The sequence below is a fragment of the Penicillium vulpinum genome (assembly GCF_028829585.1).
Source record: "Penicillium vulpinum strain IBT 29486 chromosome Unknown utg000004l_segment0_segment0, whole genome shotgun sequence".
NCBI lineage: Eukaryota > Fungi > Ascomycota > Eurotiomycetes > Eurotiales > Aspergillaceae > Penicillium > Penicillium vulpinum.
The window spans coordinates 7781228-7796339 of record NW_026643244.1 but is presented as its reverse complement, the minus strand read 5'-3'; the positions used below and the strand labels follow the sequence as shown (position 1 = coordinate 7796339).

At 47.6% G+C, this 15112-nt stretch overlaps 7 protein-coding genes across 7 annotated transcripts; 1 reads left to right on the top strand and 6 right to left on the bottom strand.

The window, feature by feature from the left end:
* Window positions 1-30: 30 nt before the first annotated feature.
* Window positions 31-2314, bottom strand: N7479_011479 (alpha-L-arabinofuranosidase A; the record flags this gene model as incomplete). The annotated part of the gene is made up of 8 exons (XM_057259170.1): window positions 31-378; window positions 439-546; window positions 598-752; window positions 800-1219; window positions 1275-1464; window positions 1527-1643; window positions 1693-2142; window positions 2195-2314. 8 exons carry the CDS (start codon window positions 2312-2314, stop codon window positions 31-33), a joined length of 1908 nt encoding a protein of 635 aa, XP_057106628.1.
* A 1171-nt stretch (window positions 2315-3485) lies between these two features.
* Window positions 3486-4115, bottom strand: N7479_011478 (Major facilitator superfamily domain general substrate transporter; the record flags this gene model as incomplete). Its single annotated transcript, XM_057259169.1, has 1 exon — window positions 3486-4115. The coding sequence occupies one exon, from the start codon at window positions 4113-4115 to the stop codon at window positions 3486-3488; it is 630 nt and encodes a 209-aa protein (XP_057106627.1).
* A 724-nt stretch (window positions 4116-4839) lies between these two features.
* On the top strand, window positions 4840-5037 carry N7479_011477 (uncharacterized protein; the record flags this gene model as incomplete). The annotated part of the gene is made up of 1 exon (XM_057259168.1): window positions 4840-5037. The coding sequence occupies one exon, from the start codon at window positions 4840-4842 to the stop codon at window positions 5035-5037; it is 198 nt and encodes a 65-aa protein (XP_057106626.1).
* A 14-nt stretch (window positions 5038-5051) lies between these two features.
* N7479_011476 (uncharacterized protein) lies at window positions 5052-5339 on the bottom strand (the record flags this gene model as incomplete). The annotated part of the gene is made up of 1 exon (XM_057259167.1): window positions 5052-5339. One exon carries the CDS (start codon window positions 5337-5339, stop codon window positions 5052-5054), a length of 288 nt encoding a protein of 95 aa, XP_057106625.1.
* A 1266-nt stretch (window positions 5340-6605) lies between these two features.
* N7479_011475 (Acyl transferase/acyl hydrolase/lysophospholipase) lies at window positions 6606-10184 on the bottom strand (the record flags this gene model as incomplete). The annotated part of the gene is made up of 5 exons (XM_057259166.1): window positions 6606-6798; window positions 6858-8944; window positions 9014-9048; window positions 9107-9930; window positions 9988-10184. 5 exons carry the CDS (start codon window positions 10182-10184, stop codon window positions 6606-6608), a joined length of 3336 nt encoding a protein of 1111 aa, XP_057106624.1.
* Window positions 10185-11015: 831 nt separating this feature from the next.
* Window positions 11016-11626, bottom strand: N7479_011474 (uncharacterized protein; the record flags this gene model as incomplete). The annotated part of the gene is made up of 3 exons (XM_057259165.1): window positions 11016-11110; window positions 11171-11400; window positions 11580-11626. The coding sequence occupies 3 exons, from the start codon at window positions 11624-11626 to the stop codon at window positions 11016-11018; spliced, it is 372 nt and encodes a 123-aa protein (XP_057106623.1).
* A 1299-nt stretch (window positions 11627-12925) lies between these two features.
* Window positions 12926-14928, bottom strand: N7479_011473 (uncharacterized protein; the record flags this gene model as incomplete). Its single annotated transcript, XM_057259164.1, has 2 exons — window positions 12926-14554; window positions 14662-14928. 2 exons carry the CDS (start codon window positions 14926-14928, stop codon window positions 12926-12928), a joined length of 1896 nt encoding a protein of 631 aa, XP_057106622.1.
* Window positions 14929-15112: the final 184 nt, after the last annotated feature.

Sequence of the window (15112 nt, the reverse complement as noted above, 5' to 3'; positions counted from 1 at the left end):
CCAAGACTAACGTATATCATTGATGATAAATTAATTGGTGGTGAGCACGGCAACACTTAGATTGGGCAGCTTGAATGAGAACTCGCCCTTCTTGCCAGCTTTGATCGTGGTAGTCTGGGTGTTGACGATGTTGGAACCACCCACCTCGTTCATCGCATAGGGACCCGGCGCAGTCAGGATGGTCAAGTCTGCCTTGGTGCCACGACCGACACCCTCAAAAGTCAGTGAGACAGGCACATCAGATGTGCTATTGTATACCGCTCCCTTGAAGATGTGCGATTTGGTCTTGCTGTTCACGCCTGTCACATAGTACAGGGGACCGAATGAGTCGGAGGAAGTGGCTGGGAGGGTGTTTGTCATAATGTTGTGGTTGTACAGCTATATTCATGTCTTATATCAGTGAATTGCAATCTCAAGCTGGGTAATAGTGTCACATACAGTCCACGCGTGCCAGCTGGTAGAGCGAGCTGTCTGGTCAGGATCGGCGTTGAAGGCTAGCATGGTAGGGGACCATTGGTATTTGTCCAAGTTCATCATGAACGGAGCCTATTCCTTTGTCAGTTCTTGTCTAGTGCAGCGTATGTTGAAATAACTCACGTAGGTACTTCCAATGACCTTGTCTGCGTTGCGCTCTGCGCCAATAAGGAACACAGCCTCGGCAACAGTGCCAATCCACCACGGATACTGGGAGAAATGGATATCACTCCAGTCGATATCAACTCCATTTAGTGGCGAAGTAGCGGCAATCTCGCCTTGATTTGTGTTAGTTGTTGTCTCGCAATTTTACCAAGTTACTTACCGAGCAGGATAGGATGCTTCGGCGAAAAGTTGTCGAACATGTTGAACTTTTTGACGAAGTTATCCGCGTTATCATACAGATGGTAATCGCCACCTGCAGTTCCAGGAATTTCCAAATCGATAGTAGACGCAAGGACCTGGATATCCGGGTACTTGGCCGTGATAGCGTCGTTGAATGCCGCGAACCGGTAGGCCTTGTATGTATCCAGCCCATTGCTCAGCATGTCCTCGTTTCCAACTTCGACATACCGAATCTTCCACGGCTTTGGGTGTCCAACCTTGGCGCGAAGAGCACCGAACTCGGTGTCGACCGATCCGGTCAGGAACTCAATCTCGTTGAGGGCATCTTGCACATAGAAATCGAGCTCATCCTCCGGAACTACATCACCGTTCAAAGCGAGTCCAGCATAAACCCCCAGGACTAGGCAGGGCCTGTCAGCTTGATAAATAGACTTGTTGCAGGATGATGAACTCACTGGGCTCCATATTAAGATCATCGCACCACTCCATGTACTCAACCAAACCCAATCCAAGGGTTTCTCCGTATTGCCAGGTGGTTGCACGACCAGGTCGGTCTGTGAGTGGTCCAATGGTCTCGTTCCACTTCCAGCGGCCGTCAATGCTATCGCCCTCGAGGTTATTTCCACCAGGGAAGCGAAGGAATGTCTACCAAGTCGATTAGAATCATGGATCTTGCAGATCTTTCAGTGCAATAGGCTTCAACTTACAGGGCCCATATCAGCCATTGCTTGCATTAAGTCTTTGCGCATGCCGTTAGGACGATCATTCCATGTAGGTGGGAATAGGCTGATCAGATTGAAATCAAGCGAGCCACTCGATGCTTTCTAGAAAGAATTAGTCGAGGCGCGTGGGAATTTCTATGTCAAATGTTACCGAGCCATCGAAAGTCAGTGAGAAGGTGTTCTTTGTATCGGCGGACTTTTCTTTGGGCGTAAGAACAAACCTATGTTGCACCCAGCGGTTTGCGACAGTCTTCGAGGTAATCTTGGTAGTGGCCAAAATTTTGCCACTAGAGGAAAGGAGAGAGGCCGTGAAGGAGCCTTTGTATGAGCCCTTGACATAGAATGAACCGGTATACTTCTGACGGCGGACATCAATTCCCCAGAAACCTGCATTACTCAATCCAGCTGTGCCGGAACCCTTGACATTGACTGAAGTCGGAAGGGCAGTTGACAGTGGGTCAGTGAGGTTCTTTAGAGACAACAATGAATCCCCAACACCAGACCAGGCCTCCAGTGATGAAGGGAACTTTGGACTCCCCTGGAACGCTCTGTTGCGAATCAATTCAGCATAGAGACCTCCCTCGCCGCAGTGATTAATTTCCTAGACCTTGAATTAGATCCAACACTGCAAAGGACAAAGAAGCTCAGCATACCTCTTCCATTGCACCATATTGCAGACCCGATGTCGCATTGCCTCCAGATTTTGCTACCGAAATAGTGACAGCTGCGCCATATGATGCCAAAAGCGGCAGAAGAAGATATTTGTACAGCATATTGCTTGTTTGGTTCACAATTGGCTGTTTCAGCTCGTCGATCCTGTCCAGAATGCAGGGAGTATGAGTAAACGGCGTGCTGCAGAAGATATTTATATGCAGGCAGCTCAATCAGCCATCGAGGAGTGCCATTTCGGTTAATTAACCATCCTTCTCACTGTGCTCCCATTGACCCGGATGCAATGAGATGACGTCTGAGGGGCTGGACGAGCATGACTTGATCGCTTCCTCTGTGCAGGACAATCTATCGACAGCGACCGTAATACCGAGATTTCATTCCCAATTAGGTAAATCTCCATGAGGAGTGCATGCATCAAGGGGAACCGGAGCCCCTCCAAGTACACGTTGTATGGGAAAACATCGGGCGGCCTATGCTGTAATCGTGTGTTCCTTGCGTGGGGCCATGGAACACTGCAGCAATTGCATCTTGCCAGGAAAAGCGCCGAGACTTACATCTGCAAGCAATTTTGAGCTCATTGCGCTGATTTGATGATTGACGCCGCATTCAAGTGGTGCCTTTCTCTTGGCTAGGGTTGAGGGGTAGTTAGTGAACGCCATGACTAGGGATATGAGTTATGATTGACGGGTAAATCCACCCGCGTTTTCTCCGCTGCAGATCCTCCACTTCCCCGGCGTGCCTGGTTCTTATGTCACGAAGATTTCCCCCGGAAATTGAGAAAATATGAGTAGCGAAAAAGGGGGAAGGCTTGATAATACCAATTTATCCATATACACAATTCTCATTTTTATGTTTCACTTTCATAGAGATGAGACATGTTGGAGCTTTATTGTAATAGATCAGGAGTAGATACTAGAGATTACAAACAGGAAATAAGAAACATAAAGTAGAGAATAGATGAAAATGAAGGTTATTGCTGTGGCTGAATCCTCCGGAAGAACACGAATAGTATGATGTGCGCAGTCAGATATCCCACCGGAGACCATTACTACCCTGCCTGATGATTCTTAGAATACAGTACACTTGACCTGGACAGTTTTCTTGAGATCAATATCTCGGAGCAAGACAGTCCAGGCAATGGCCAGAGATATGGCACCCAAACCAGCCAAAAACATACAGACTTCAGCATAGCCGTAGGCCTTCTAGATAGCCAGTCTTACTTCGCTCCCAGGGGGATAGCTTGTCTGCACTGTGAGATCTTCATAAATATCCTCAAATTTTGACATAGCCGATTCTGGGGGATATCCTCTGAGGGCCTTGGGGAAGGTATTGGTCTAGATAGCTGTGCAGATAGTATAACCGGGAGAGTCGCCGATAGTACCCACGAGATTTAACAAAGCTAATGCAGTAAGCAGCAATGCCCTGTTGGTGATCAACAGCGGCTAATATTTCAATCTGCTCGACAATAATAAAAATCGAACCGCCGATCGAAATGAAAATCTGGCACATGGTCTGGTATCCGATGCATATGCTAGGCTTCCGGAAATAGATCATTAATCCCTGCGTGAAAATGTGCAGCGGGGTGGAGATGTATAACAGCCACTTGAGACGGTCGGTCCTACAGATAGCCCAGCCGAAGAAGAGGAATAACACACCAGACACGACAACGAATGTGTTGCTCACATATCCAGCCTCAGTGATCGTCAAGCCGTTGGCCACTTGTAGGAAGGAGGAGAAATAGTTGTTCCAACAGTAGTACGATAGCCGGTAGGTGGCATTCAAAGGACAGGCACTAATAACGGTTCGCTCTGTGAGGAAGACAATGTTGAGCAAAGGCACGGGGGCCACCCACTTTTCGTATATAGCGAGGAAGGATAGCATTGAGAACCCGGCGATAAGCATGGTCATGATATAACCCGAGCCCCAGCCGTTGGGCGCCTCACTCCGATATCGAAAGGAAGCTGAAAGAGGACCAGTCCAGCGGTAAACATGAAAACACCGGGCACTGTTCAAAATCAGCCTTTGTTTGAAGAACGTAATGTTTGAAAGTTGGAATGTCGTGTCAATAATGGACAACCGACGTGATATTTGTAGAATCAAAATGATAAAGGTGGGACTCACAATAAAACTGCATAATCCAATACCAGAGGCTTTGCAAAAATGTGCGACCACTCTTTTACCTAGACCCGATGTCCTTCTCTTTCGGCTTTACGAAGATTTGTCTTCAGCATGAAGTACAAAGGCGCCGCCACGATAGGGAATATTCTAGAATATAATAGCCCAATAGCCCAGGCCCTATGGCCAGCTGACCTGATTGTGGAACTCATCTGCTACCTTTGCTCCAGCAAATGCGGTGATAATGTACGGCGAAGAGGTGAAAGCAAACGCCAAGCCTCGGTTCTTCAATTTGGGGACATCGGCTGTCATCACATCAATGGCATATTCCTTACCACTGAATCCGATATAATAAAAGAACTAATACGAGGTGTAAGTATATTTGAATCAAGGTTTACGGGCGGCTATGATGAGCATTGATGGGGGCCTTACATGTGCAGTGGAGTAGATAGCAAAGCTGTTGCAAAAGGCTAAGAGAATCAATCCCAGGGTAGCGAAGCATGTCATCAGCATGAATCCCTCAACGCAGCCCCAGGTATCTATCATCTTTCCGACAGGGATTCAAATTGCTGCTGAGAAGGCATCGGCAAGTGCGGTAGTCACACCGGATAGCGAGTGGGCCGTGAAAGAACTTGAGACCAAATGGCTCAAGCTGGCGAAAACCAAGGATTGGAAGGCGTTGACAATGTATAGGAATCAAATACTGTAAAGGAACTACTTCAATCACTGCAAAATTTCATCGTTTCCGAAAGGGGCTGACTTGATAAAAACCAGGATCAAGGTTCGCTTAGACCAGGTCATAGTGATGGCCTCGATATCCCTGACACCATGCTGGAGGCCTTCTGCCGGCACTTCAGGCTGCTGAACTTCCGTGTCAGAGGCAGGATCTCTCTTGCTTTCCTCAACAGCTATTCCCTCCACTGCGGTTGTGGTAACTGAGCTTCCAGCTTTAGAAGCTGCCAGGCGACTGAAGACCGTTCGGGCCCTTCGGACCAAATGACGGACACCCATATTCGAAACAGAATAAAATCAAACAAGCACTCAGCTCAGGCTGGAAAATAATCGGTCACCCATGGCACTTGTATTATACACCTCCCGAGATCGGCACAGCTTGGATCGGAAACAGAAAAGGCCGTGAAGAGCCCATGCGGTTTTGTGACCTGCATAGAAAACTGCGGACTTTTCGTGGCATGTGGTGGTGATTTGGCGAAACTCTCGCATCCAGTCGTCAGCAAACACTAAGACTTGCTAGCCTAGCGCTTGATCCACCGAGCGATAACACCTGGGCAGCAAGGGTAGATCTAATCAGATGTAGCCCTCATCTTATCTAGCGAGCACTATGCCATAATGGGTAAGTGCCATCCATAACAAGCTTTGGAGCGTCGTTCTCAAGCTTCCCTTGGCCTCTTGGCTTTCGGAATTCCTTTACTAACTATGGGAACTTCTTCGTCTTTCCGGTCATCGAATTCCCTCAACTGTCTCGCTTGTTGTAGGGGGAAAAAAAAAGTTCAGGGACCGACGTGTAGTCCAGGAAAATGTTTGGTAAACACATGTTTGAGTTGTATTATTCGGGCCGGATCCCGGGACGTACCGGGACTTCGGGTATAACCAACCGAGATATTCAGTTGATGTTGGTTTGAACTTGTTTTGGAGAAATGATAGTCAAGATACAACTGTGACTGCTGCTTCTTATTGGTTCATTAGCCTATCTTCTAGATTACAGAAATTCGCATGATTCAATTCAATCAAGATTGATTCGGGTGCCCTGCATGCCAACCTAATACAGGAAACCGCGCGCCGCAACACTCATTCAGGCAACGATGCTGGATGACGGGCTAGCCATTTGTCGTTTCACCCGAGGGCCTTGGGGCAGATTACTCAATTGGCTTATTGATTCTTAGCGACAGGTAGGAATTCGTTTTTATGGTCGATTATGCGCAGCAATGAGTATGATTACATTGTATGGCGGGCAGAGCTCGAGTAGGAGGTAAATGCCAAAACAACTCTTTCTCTGAGCACTGTCGCATATTTCTTCAATGGATTCCCTTCACTACATACTGTGTATATTCTAATGAGCGAATACATGGTTTACTTCTTAACTATTCACATTCGTTCCCGGCTGTATATAGAGTAAGGTTTGATTTGGACCAGCGCGAAGAAATATCAGTCGTATATACAAAGTCTCTAAGCTTGAAATGTGTGGCCATAAACATAAGATGATGCGCTCGACGGACTTCTTTCTGTTGTGTTGCCCTCAACTAAAGTGACTAAACCGCTCTAAACTTGTCTGTTTACGGACATACTCTTCACGGCTTCTTGGATTTCGCGAAGCAAGGGATCATTTTTTGGCTGCCGCGAAACGTAATAGATACCATACACCTTGACTTTAGGATAATGCCGCCTTCGTTCAAGCATCATACCCGAACGCTGAAAATTCGGGAAATACTTGTTCATGGAGGAGGTCAGTGTCCTTGTGCCACAATGTTAGTGTATTTATCGCTAATTATAGTAGAGTACCGAGAAACTTACTTAGGCTTAGTCCATGCGTCTAAGTATGAGTAGTGAGTCTGGGTATATGTATGATCTAAACCATACAGCTGCACACTGTAACGGATGCACTCTTTTCTCAGGGCAATGGCATCTTTGTGTCGACCTTGATACATCCATGTAGTAGCTAGCCATCCCATAATTGTGATTGTTCCAGGATGCTCACTTCCAAACATAGATTTTTGGATCTCAAATGCTTCTGTCAACAATGATTCGGCTTTTTTGAGCCGCCAGCTTTGGATATATATGAGGGCCATCCCAACCATGACCGTCAGTGTTCTGGGATTTTCCGATCCGAAAACCTTTTTGTGGATCTTCAATGATTGAATGGATAACTCTGACGCATCCAAGAGCTGTCCATGGGAGAGGTAATTCAAGGTGAGGAGATGTATAGCATCCATCGTCTCGGTGGAACCTGGGCCAAATCTTTTGAGATAGTATGGAATGACTTTCCTGCAAAGCTCCCCACCCTTCTCGTAGTTATGAGCGCCGATGTACACACGTGATAGCCGGAAAAGAACACTCATGGCTTCAATACTATCAGAGCCATAAAGCCTTTTTTGCGTTTCTGCCAGCTCCTCTAGTAATTCGATTGCTTTCTCCGACTTTCTTTGGAACGAATAACTATCTGCCAGTCCAGCAAGACCAAGAATAGTATATGAGCTTTCATGGCCATAGAATTTCTCCGAAACCCGCACATTCTCATTGAAAAGTATCTCGGCTTCTTTGTATCTCCCATCAACCATTTGACATATGGCTATCGTGTGCAAAAGATTGATCCTGCCAGGAATTGGATCTTCTGCTACTGTTAATTCAAGGGCTCGGAGGGCATGAGGCACCGATGCTCGCCATTGACTCCGATTCAGCATCTCAAAACCGAGATCAAGATGGGGAAATCGGGTATCCAACCCACGCAATACGTCCAATTGCCACTTTCTCAGGGAATCTACTGACTGCAGCCAATTCCTTGTTGCAAGATGGACTAAGCGATGCATATCAAGACGAGAGTCCTCAGGTCTCACGCGTACGAAGGAATAAGAGGTGAGGACACCAATCGCCTTTTTCTGTTCAACGCTCGACGCCGGAGGAAGGAGCGAGATCGGGATATCCTTTTCTTTGATACAAGCCATGAAGCATAGATAGTTGGTAGCAAGGAGATTCTGTCGCCGAATTTGGTCGAATGATGTAAGCCAGGTGGTCGCGACAGGGTTGCGAATGCTTTTGTATCGACCTTTATCTTCAAAGTCCTCGCTTAGCAGATCGATGGCGCTCTGCTCTTGTCCATCCAAAAGCTCAACATAGCTGGCAATTGCCATACTGTTTTCGTTGATAAATGAGGCAGCTTGTACAATAGCCAAAGGAAGAAAAGTCAACCGGCTAAGAAGCTCTCGGGTACTTCCAGTATCGCGAAGGAGTTCCTTGTCAACCAAGGAGTTTCGCAAGACATGAGTAGCCTTTTGTTCGTCCATTTCAGGAATATGAATGATGTCTGTTGCAGCAAGATACCGAGCCACTGTATTGCTCCGAGTGGTGAAGATGATGGCACCTTGATCACTCCTGGGGAGGTAATTTTCTAGCCCTCTATTTGCTGAATTCTTGCTATCAGTCCACATATCAATGTCATCGGCATTGTCAAAAATCAACAGCCATTGCCCAGCACTCGGTTTGCTCAGGTGATCTTTGACAAGGCTCTTTACATCCTCCTTCGTGTCATCGAGACCGATTGCAAGCTGGTCGGCCACCGTTTGATATGCCTGCTGGAGACTTTCCATATCAACAGCCGGGAGCCAGAAGATGGCACAATCTGGATAGAGTTCCCTTATTTGATAAGCAAGCTCCAGGGCAATTTGTGTCTTGCCTATTCCTCCAAGGCCGAAAATCGCAATTCTTTCGGCTCGGTTCTTGATAAACAACTTTCGTTTTACATTTCCCACCACTTCGCGGTCAACATATCGAGGATTCCTCTCAAACGGTACATCCCAGCAAGCGACCTTGCTGTAGTGGAAATGGTTATTCGACGAATGAATGGTTTGTAGGATTTGATGGCGAGTAACTCTAGCTTCATGTTCCTGGCAGAGAGTTAGACCCGGATATGGCAAGAAGACGATCCTCTTAAATCGTGAACATCTATAGCTTACACGTATGGTTATTTCAAAGTCAATGCTAGTCTTTCCTACAGGCGGTCAGTATCTGATCACAACAAAGTAGAAGTTCCTCTGTTCGTTTCCCACCTTCCTTTTCTGCGAGATTCAGCATGCAATCACGAACTCGGACTTTCTGGGAGGAACGATGCAGATACGCATATGTTGCGGACTCAATGACACTTTGCTTTTCAAATTCGGTCATGTGAACTTGCTGTAGTCCCTGCTCGACGTTGAAACGAAAGTACCGTTTTCCCTTTACCTCATTGCTCCATCGAGCCATGAAGCGACGTTCGGTACTCTCCGGTTTAGTCGCCATTCTGACCAATGTCTTTGAAAGGAACTTGAGCACATTGTCATTCATGGGGAATTGTGCGGGATTCCCAGTTCCAATAGAAATCAAACATTTCACTAATGGCCTCAGAGCCCGGCTCGTGGTGCACCAGATATCGGCCGCTTCTTCTTCTACCTCCTCAATGGGATTATTGGCACCGAATGCACCATCCACAAACTGTTGGTTGCCGATTGAAACCGAATCAAAAAATCTGGTCGCTGCGGATGTTGCCAATGCTGCTTCGCAAATTGTCGCCTGTAACGTAATCTCATTGGGTACAGGATAGCTCCGAAGGCGTGTGACTTGAAATGTCTCTTTGGAGGTTGCGCAGACAAAGGTTTTAGAGCGACGCGGCTTTCCGTCGTTCATAAGGTCGGTTGGCGACAATCCAGCCCGAGTGATGACATTTTCAATGGCCTTTTTAAGTTTCTTGCTGTCGTATTTCGATACAATCTTTCCAGACCAATCAATTGGGACATTATTGATTTTCTCGCTGAATACTGATTCCATTAACTCGGTGTACGCAAGGATGCACTCGTCTACATCCATTTCCAGTCGCCCTAGCATTATAGCGATCAATCTAAATATGTAGAAGTCATGTCAGTCAAGCCTTTGCTAATCTTTCAAAAATGCACACCCTCCTGTACTTGTACCTCCAATCAAGTCGAACACATCACAAGGCCTGAGGACACTGTCCTCGCGCTCTGAGTTTAGCTGTGTCATCACATCCTTCAATATCAAGAGACTTGATAGTCCTCTTACGCCTCCACCGTCTAGGGATAAGAGGCACAGCCCATTAGTATCAAGTGGGCTCGGTCCAATCTCTGCAGCCATAACGCTCTGTACGTTGAGGTTCCTTGGACTAACAAAGAATCAAACACAAGGTGCAATGGTGGAATAACTGAATAATAGCAAGTTGATAGATATCTATATTGAAGGGGAGGAAGGAGCGCGCTCTGTGGTTTAATGTTTCAGAAAATCTTTCGTTTGCCCGGACAGCAATGCATAGAGCAAGGCGCTTAGACGCAGAACGAAGAGTGGCTCTCTACCAATAACACCCAAGACTAATCTGTAGCTAGCTTAGACCATGCGCCTCCATATTGTGTATTATTGAATTTCTATAAATAACTTGATATTAATGCGTGATAGAAAAATAGGACAAATTTGGAAATAATTGAGAATATCAAGTTGAGCTTTTTGGTTTTACTAGTAGATGAGATGTAAAGATTATGAGCCCCAAGAACTAGCAGCTCTACCTCCCCTACCTCCAGAGTACTACAAGAACCCTCAATCCCCAACTTTACCCCACGTCTCCCTCTACCTGCATTGTAGTATACATAGTATTATGTTTGCGTAATATCGTGATGGAGAACACGAATAGTACCACATTTTCATACATGTAATAGATATGTATGCGCATGTACCTAGGTAAACACGCAGAAATTTATAAGATCAATCAAATAAACACTTCAATGCGATGAACAAATACTGGAGCTAAAATCGACCCGACCTGAAGCATTTCTTTTCCCCAGAGAAAACAAAAGCCCAATGTAACAGAGACGAAAAGAAATTATTGCTATTCAAAGAGCGCAGTAGTCTGTCCTAGAATGCTGTGGGGCGTGTCGAGAAATCCCAACGCCTGCAAGAAGAAAGGTATCATCGATGTCATTGATCATAGAGCTTAGCAGCACATCTCGCAGCAGTCGGTGCAGCAGTCGCAGCATTCGGCACATACGAAGCAACAACACAGCGTAGCGAGACTGGAAGAAAGGTTTTACATTAGCATTGTTCCCACTTTCAAAGACAATATGGATACTTACCAACTCGAGAGACATCCCTTATCTTCCTTCTGCTCTGGTGCTGGAGCTGGGGCTGGACCACCTTGATTTGGGTAACCCATCTATGAATCAGTAAGTATGGTGTGATGCGTTTGTTGCTGAGGTCAACACTAACCGGCTGCTGGTATGCTGGCTGCTGGTATCCTTGCTGCGGGTAGTTGGGGTCAAAGCCCTGCGGGGGGTAGCCCTGAGGCTGCTGGTAACCACCGTATCTGCACCGAAAATTGATCAGTACCATGTTTAACATATTGATCAATCAAGATATGAGTTCGCCATAGACCAGGCTGCAACTTTGCGCGGTCGGAAAGTGTACAAAAGCCCATCTTAGGAAGCTCGGTATGATACAGTTGCTGCTCATCACATGGGGAAAGGTGGTCACAATATGACTTACGCCGGCTGGGGATATCCTTGAGGCGGCGGCTGCTGCTGATAGGACATGGCGACGGGGAATCTTCTTCTGAAATCGAGGTAGAAAAAAATTAGCGACTTGATAACAACTAAAATTATAGGGCCTTGCGGCGCCTCGAGGTGACGAGACTAGGGTCAACAGTGGAGGAATGGCCGCCACAGCGGTTAAACCCACGTACCTGGGACAAGGGAAAGACCGAGATTGGTCGAAAAGGGGAGGCTGTGATGAGCCACCTGGATAAGCAAGCGCAGAGAGAGAGAAAAGAGAACGAGGTGAGATTGATGAAGATGGGAATGAGGATGAAGTTAAGAGTGTCAGAAAGAAGGAGAAAAAAAGGTCAGGTAACTCACTTTCTCGAGGTTGTATTGCAGGTGGAAGGAAATTGTTGGGGTACTTGAGAGGTACTTTGCCGGTGCGCCCGATAGTAGAGTTTATCTGCCAAGATTACAGGGATGAGGTACCTGCGATGTACCTATCTGTCTCTCCCCCTTTCCCCTTCTTCTCCACATTGGCCGAATTTGTTAGTAAATATTGATTATCTTCTCCATGTTTACATTTTATTTTTGGTTCATGAGTGATTTTCGAATTCAATGAATTCATTTTATACTAATAAACCATATAGATCACATAAACTACAGAACCAATTCCATGTTAGGGAAGAATCTAGGTACCCATCATGTACTTAGGCCACAGTATTCTCATAAAGTCCTCTCAGCCACAGTTTTCCAGCCCTATCGCCGACTAACGCAGTCAGCCACAAATTACATTCCTTTGGTTGAATTTCATTGGTTGAGGATGAGCTACCGGGTCACACGGGACTCCACTTCCGAAGATGATCAGCCACTCATAGCATCTGTCTGCCATTTAGTATTCTTGGCATTTGACCGCCTGTATTGTTGCTGCCTGGACAGTACCTGGTACTTGGGTCTTCATACCATGGAACACTCTGATGCTGGTACCATCTACTCAAGTACAACATACAGGGCTGAATACTGAAGGTATCTGATTTCAATGTTTTTCTCATTGCAACGTTGTAGCACCTCCCATGTCATTAATCATTAGTTCGAGCTTCTCAGTGTCAGTACAGCCTCGTCTCATATCCAAAAAAATATATAACAAAATATATCCAAGATCCCCAACCCACAGAGACCATTAACATCCCAAAATACAGTACATGAACCCGATCAAACGGTGCTCTCGACAAGCAGTCGCAAGAACAGAAGAAAAAGAAAGAAAAAAGAAAGAAAAAAAAAAAAAAGAAAGAGAGGGAGAAGAAGGAGAAGAAGAAGAAGAAGAAGGAGAAGGAGACGAAAAAAGACTACGATCGCTCACTTGACATACGAATCAATATCAGGCATGCAGGATGACTGCGAATCCGAGAATGGGGAACCCATCGACCCTTCAATGTCAAGGTCGAGATCAGGGCCTAGCTCAAACTCGAACTCGAAAGGTGCATCAGGAAACTCGGAGAATTGGTCAGACTCCTTCAGCAGAGCCGACTCCGCAACATAGGGAGGCTGACCGTCTACCAGGCGACAAGCCGCGACAGCGAGCTGATACCCAGGGTCCCTAGTCGAAACACGACTAGAATTCCGAATCAGAAGCTTGGAGTTGACGCCACCACCAGCCGCCTCATCAGTGACTTCCTCCGCGGCAATCATCCAATGTTTCAAGACATCCATGCCAGGCTGATTACCTCCACCCTTCCCACCACGCTTCTCACTATCTTTCCCGCGGCCGCCGCGGCCCCGCTCACAGGGATTGAAATGCGTGCGGCGCAGATGCGCAGCAGCATTATAATTGGCACCGTAGCGCTTCCCATTGCGACAAGCCTTGCAGTTTGAAAGGAAGTACTTGCCAGGCGAGATATCGTTGCAGACCCAGACCGTGCGGATGGAAGCGTGCACGCGCTCAATGTGGCGGCGCAGCTCGTGCTCGCCATGGAAGCCGTCTGGGTGGTCCGTGCAGATGCTGCAGTATGTCTTTGGTCGCTGGGGTCTGCGCACGGACGCCTTGGGGATGGCGGCGACTTCCTTCGTTGTGCCGTCTGCTGAGGAGATGCGGAGCATCTTGTGGTGGTCGATCTGGGACATGCTGCTGTCGACGGACTCGACTTTTGGAGCAATAGGGCGCGCGGCCTGAGCGATTTGCTCTTTGGTGCGGCGCGCGGCGCGGGATCGCTGTGTTACCAAGTTGTTGCTGTCGGTTGAGTCGGAGGGTTTCATCTCCACCGAGTCGAAGGGAATGATGTTTTGGGACATTGGGTAGTGGAAGGAGGTGGTTGGGGGAGCGGATGCTGAGAATGATGGGTTGGAGAAGGACGATGGGTGGGAGATGGGAGAATTGTGGGAGAATGGGGAAGACGATGTGGGATCTAGGTCAGGGTACACGGAGGAAAGAAAGGGGTCTTGATACGGCAGGCCAGCGGTGGATGTTGGCACCCACTCTGGAGGGACAGAGCCAACCGGTTCTTGATATTGGGGTCCAGTCGAGTCAAAGCGGAACATGTTGATTCCGCCGATTAGGGAGTCGGTGGTCGTGCTGCGGGTCATCTCCGGCGCAGCTGCTGGGGCCTGGTCGGTCCAGGGGGACGTCCGGTCAGAGTATTGAGGGTAAGATGTCCCAGTTGATCCATTATTCACTAATCCGAGAGCCAAGGCCGAGTCAAAGGGTTGACTGGGAGAAGCATCCAAATACCTCGCGTACTCGGATGGCGAAAATTCGTCGACATGGTTGAGGCGACGATGGGTCCGTACCGGGCCGACGGATTGGCGTTTACCCATGGTGACACCGACTGGCTGGTGCTGATGGGAGACCGGTATTTGCTGGCTCTGGGAGCGTGCCATAGCCATATGTCGGTAGGAGCCTTGTCTGGACAAGACAGCGCTGTTCCGAGGTAGGTCGGGGGATGAGGTGTGGGAGAGGTCGCGGGTTAGATCGACCGAGAGATCCGGGGTCTGCCAATTGTCAATCCAAGGACGAATGGCGGTTGGGATTAGGAGACGAGAGCGCAGGAGGGGCGGAGCAGAGAAGGCTGGAGCAAAGTAACCAAGGTCACACATACGGTGGCTCTCCGTTTTGCCTGAGGAAGACCCGAATCAGAATATGGCAACGTCCGTGGTGTCGCATCCTGTCGAGCCCGTTTCCTCAGGCTCCCAGCGGGCTGCCAGTTGGTATCCCGGTCGTTGGGGGCCGGGATGAACTGACTTAGCCGTTCAATCCAGAGTTGATTTCGTTCAGCTTCCGAGAGATGGGAGTGTTGGACCAAAAATGCTTCACGATATCCGGAGATGGCACTGGTGAACAGTTCGTCATCCAGATTGACAGTCATGGTGATGGCGATGGGTTCCTCGTCACAATGGCTAGGGAAGTAACTGTCTATCAGTAATCAAATGGATGGAGAAAAAGTGAGTTGTATTTCTATAAATGGTCAGCGCATGCTTTGTGAGAACAGGTGAGAAAGACGTACGTAGATTTGGAGCGCAATAGAAAGTAAAATAATTTTTTAAATCGAA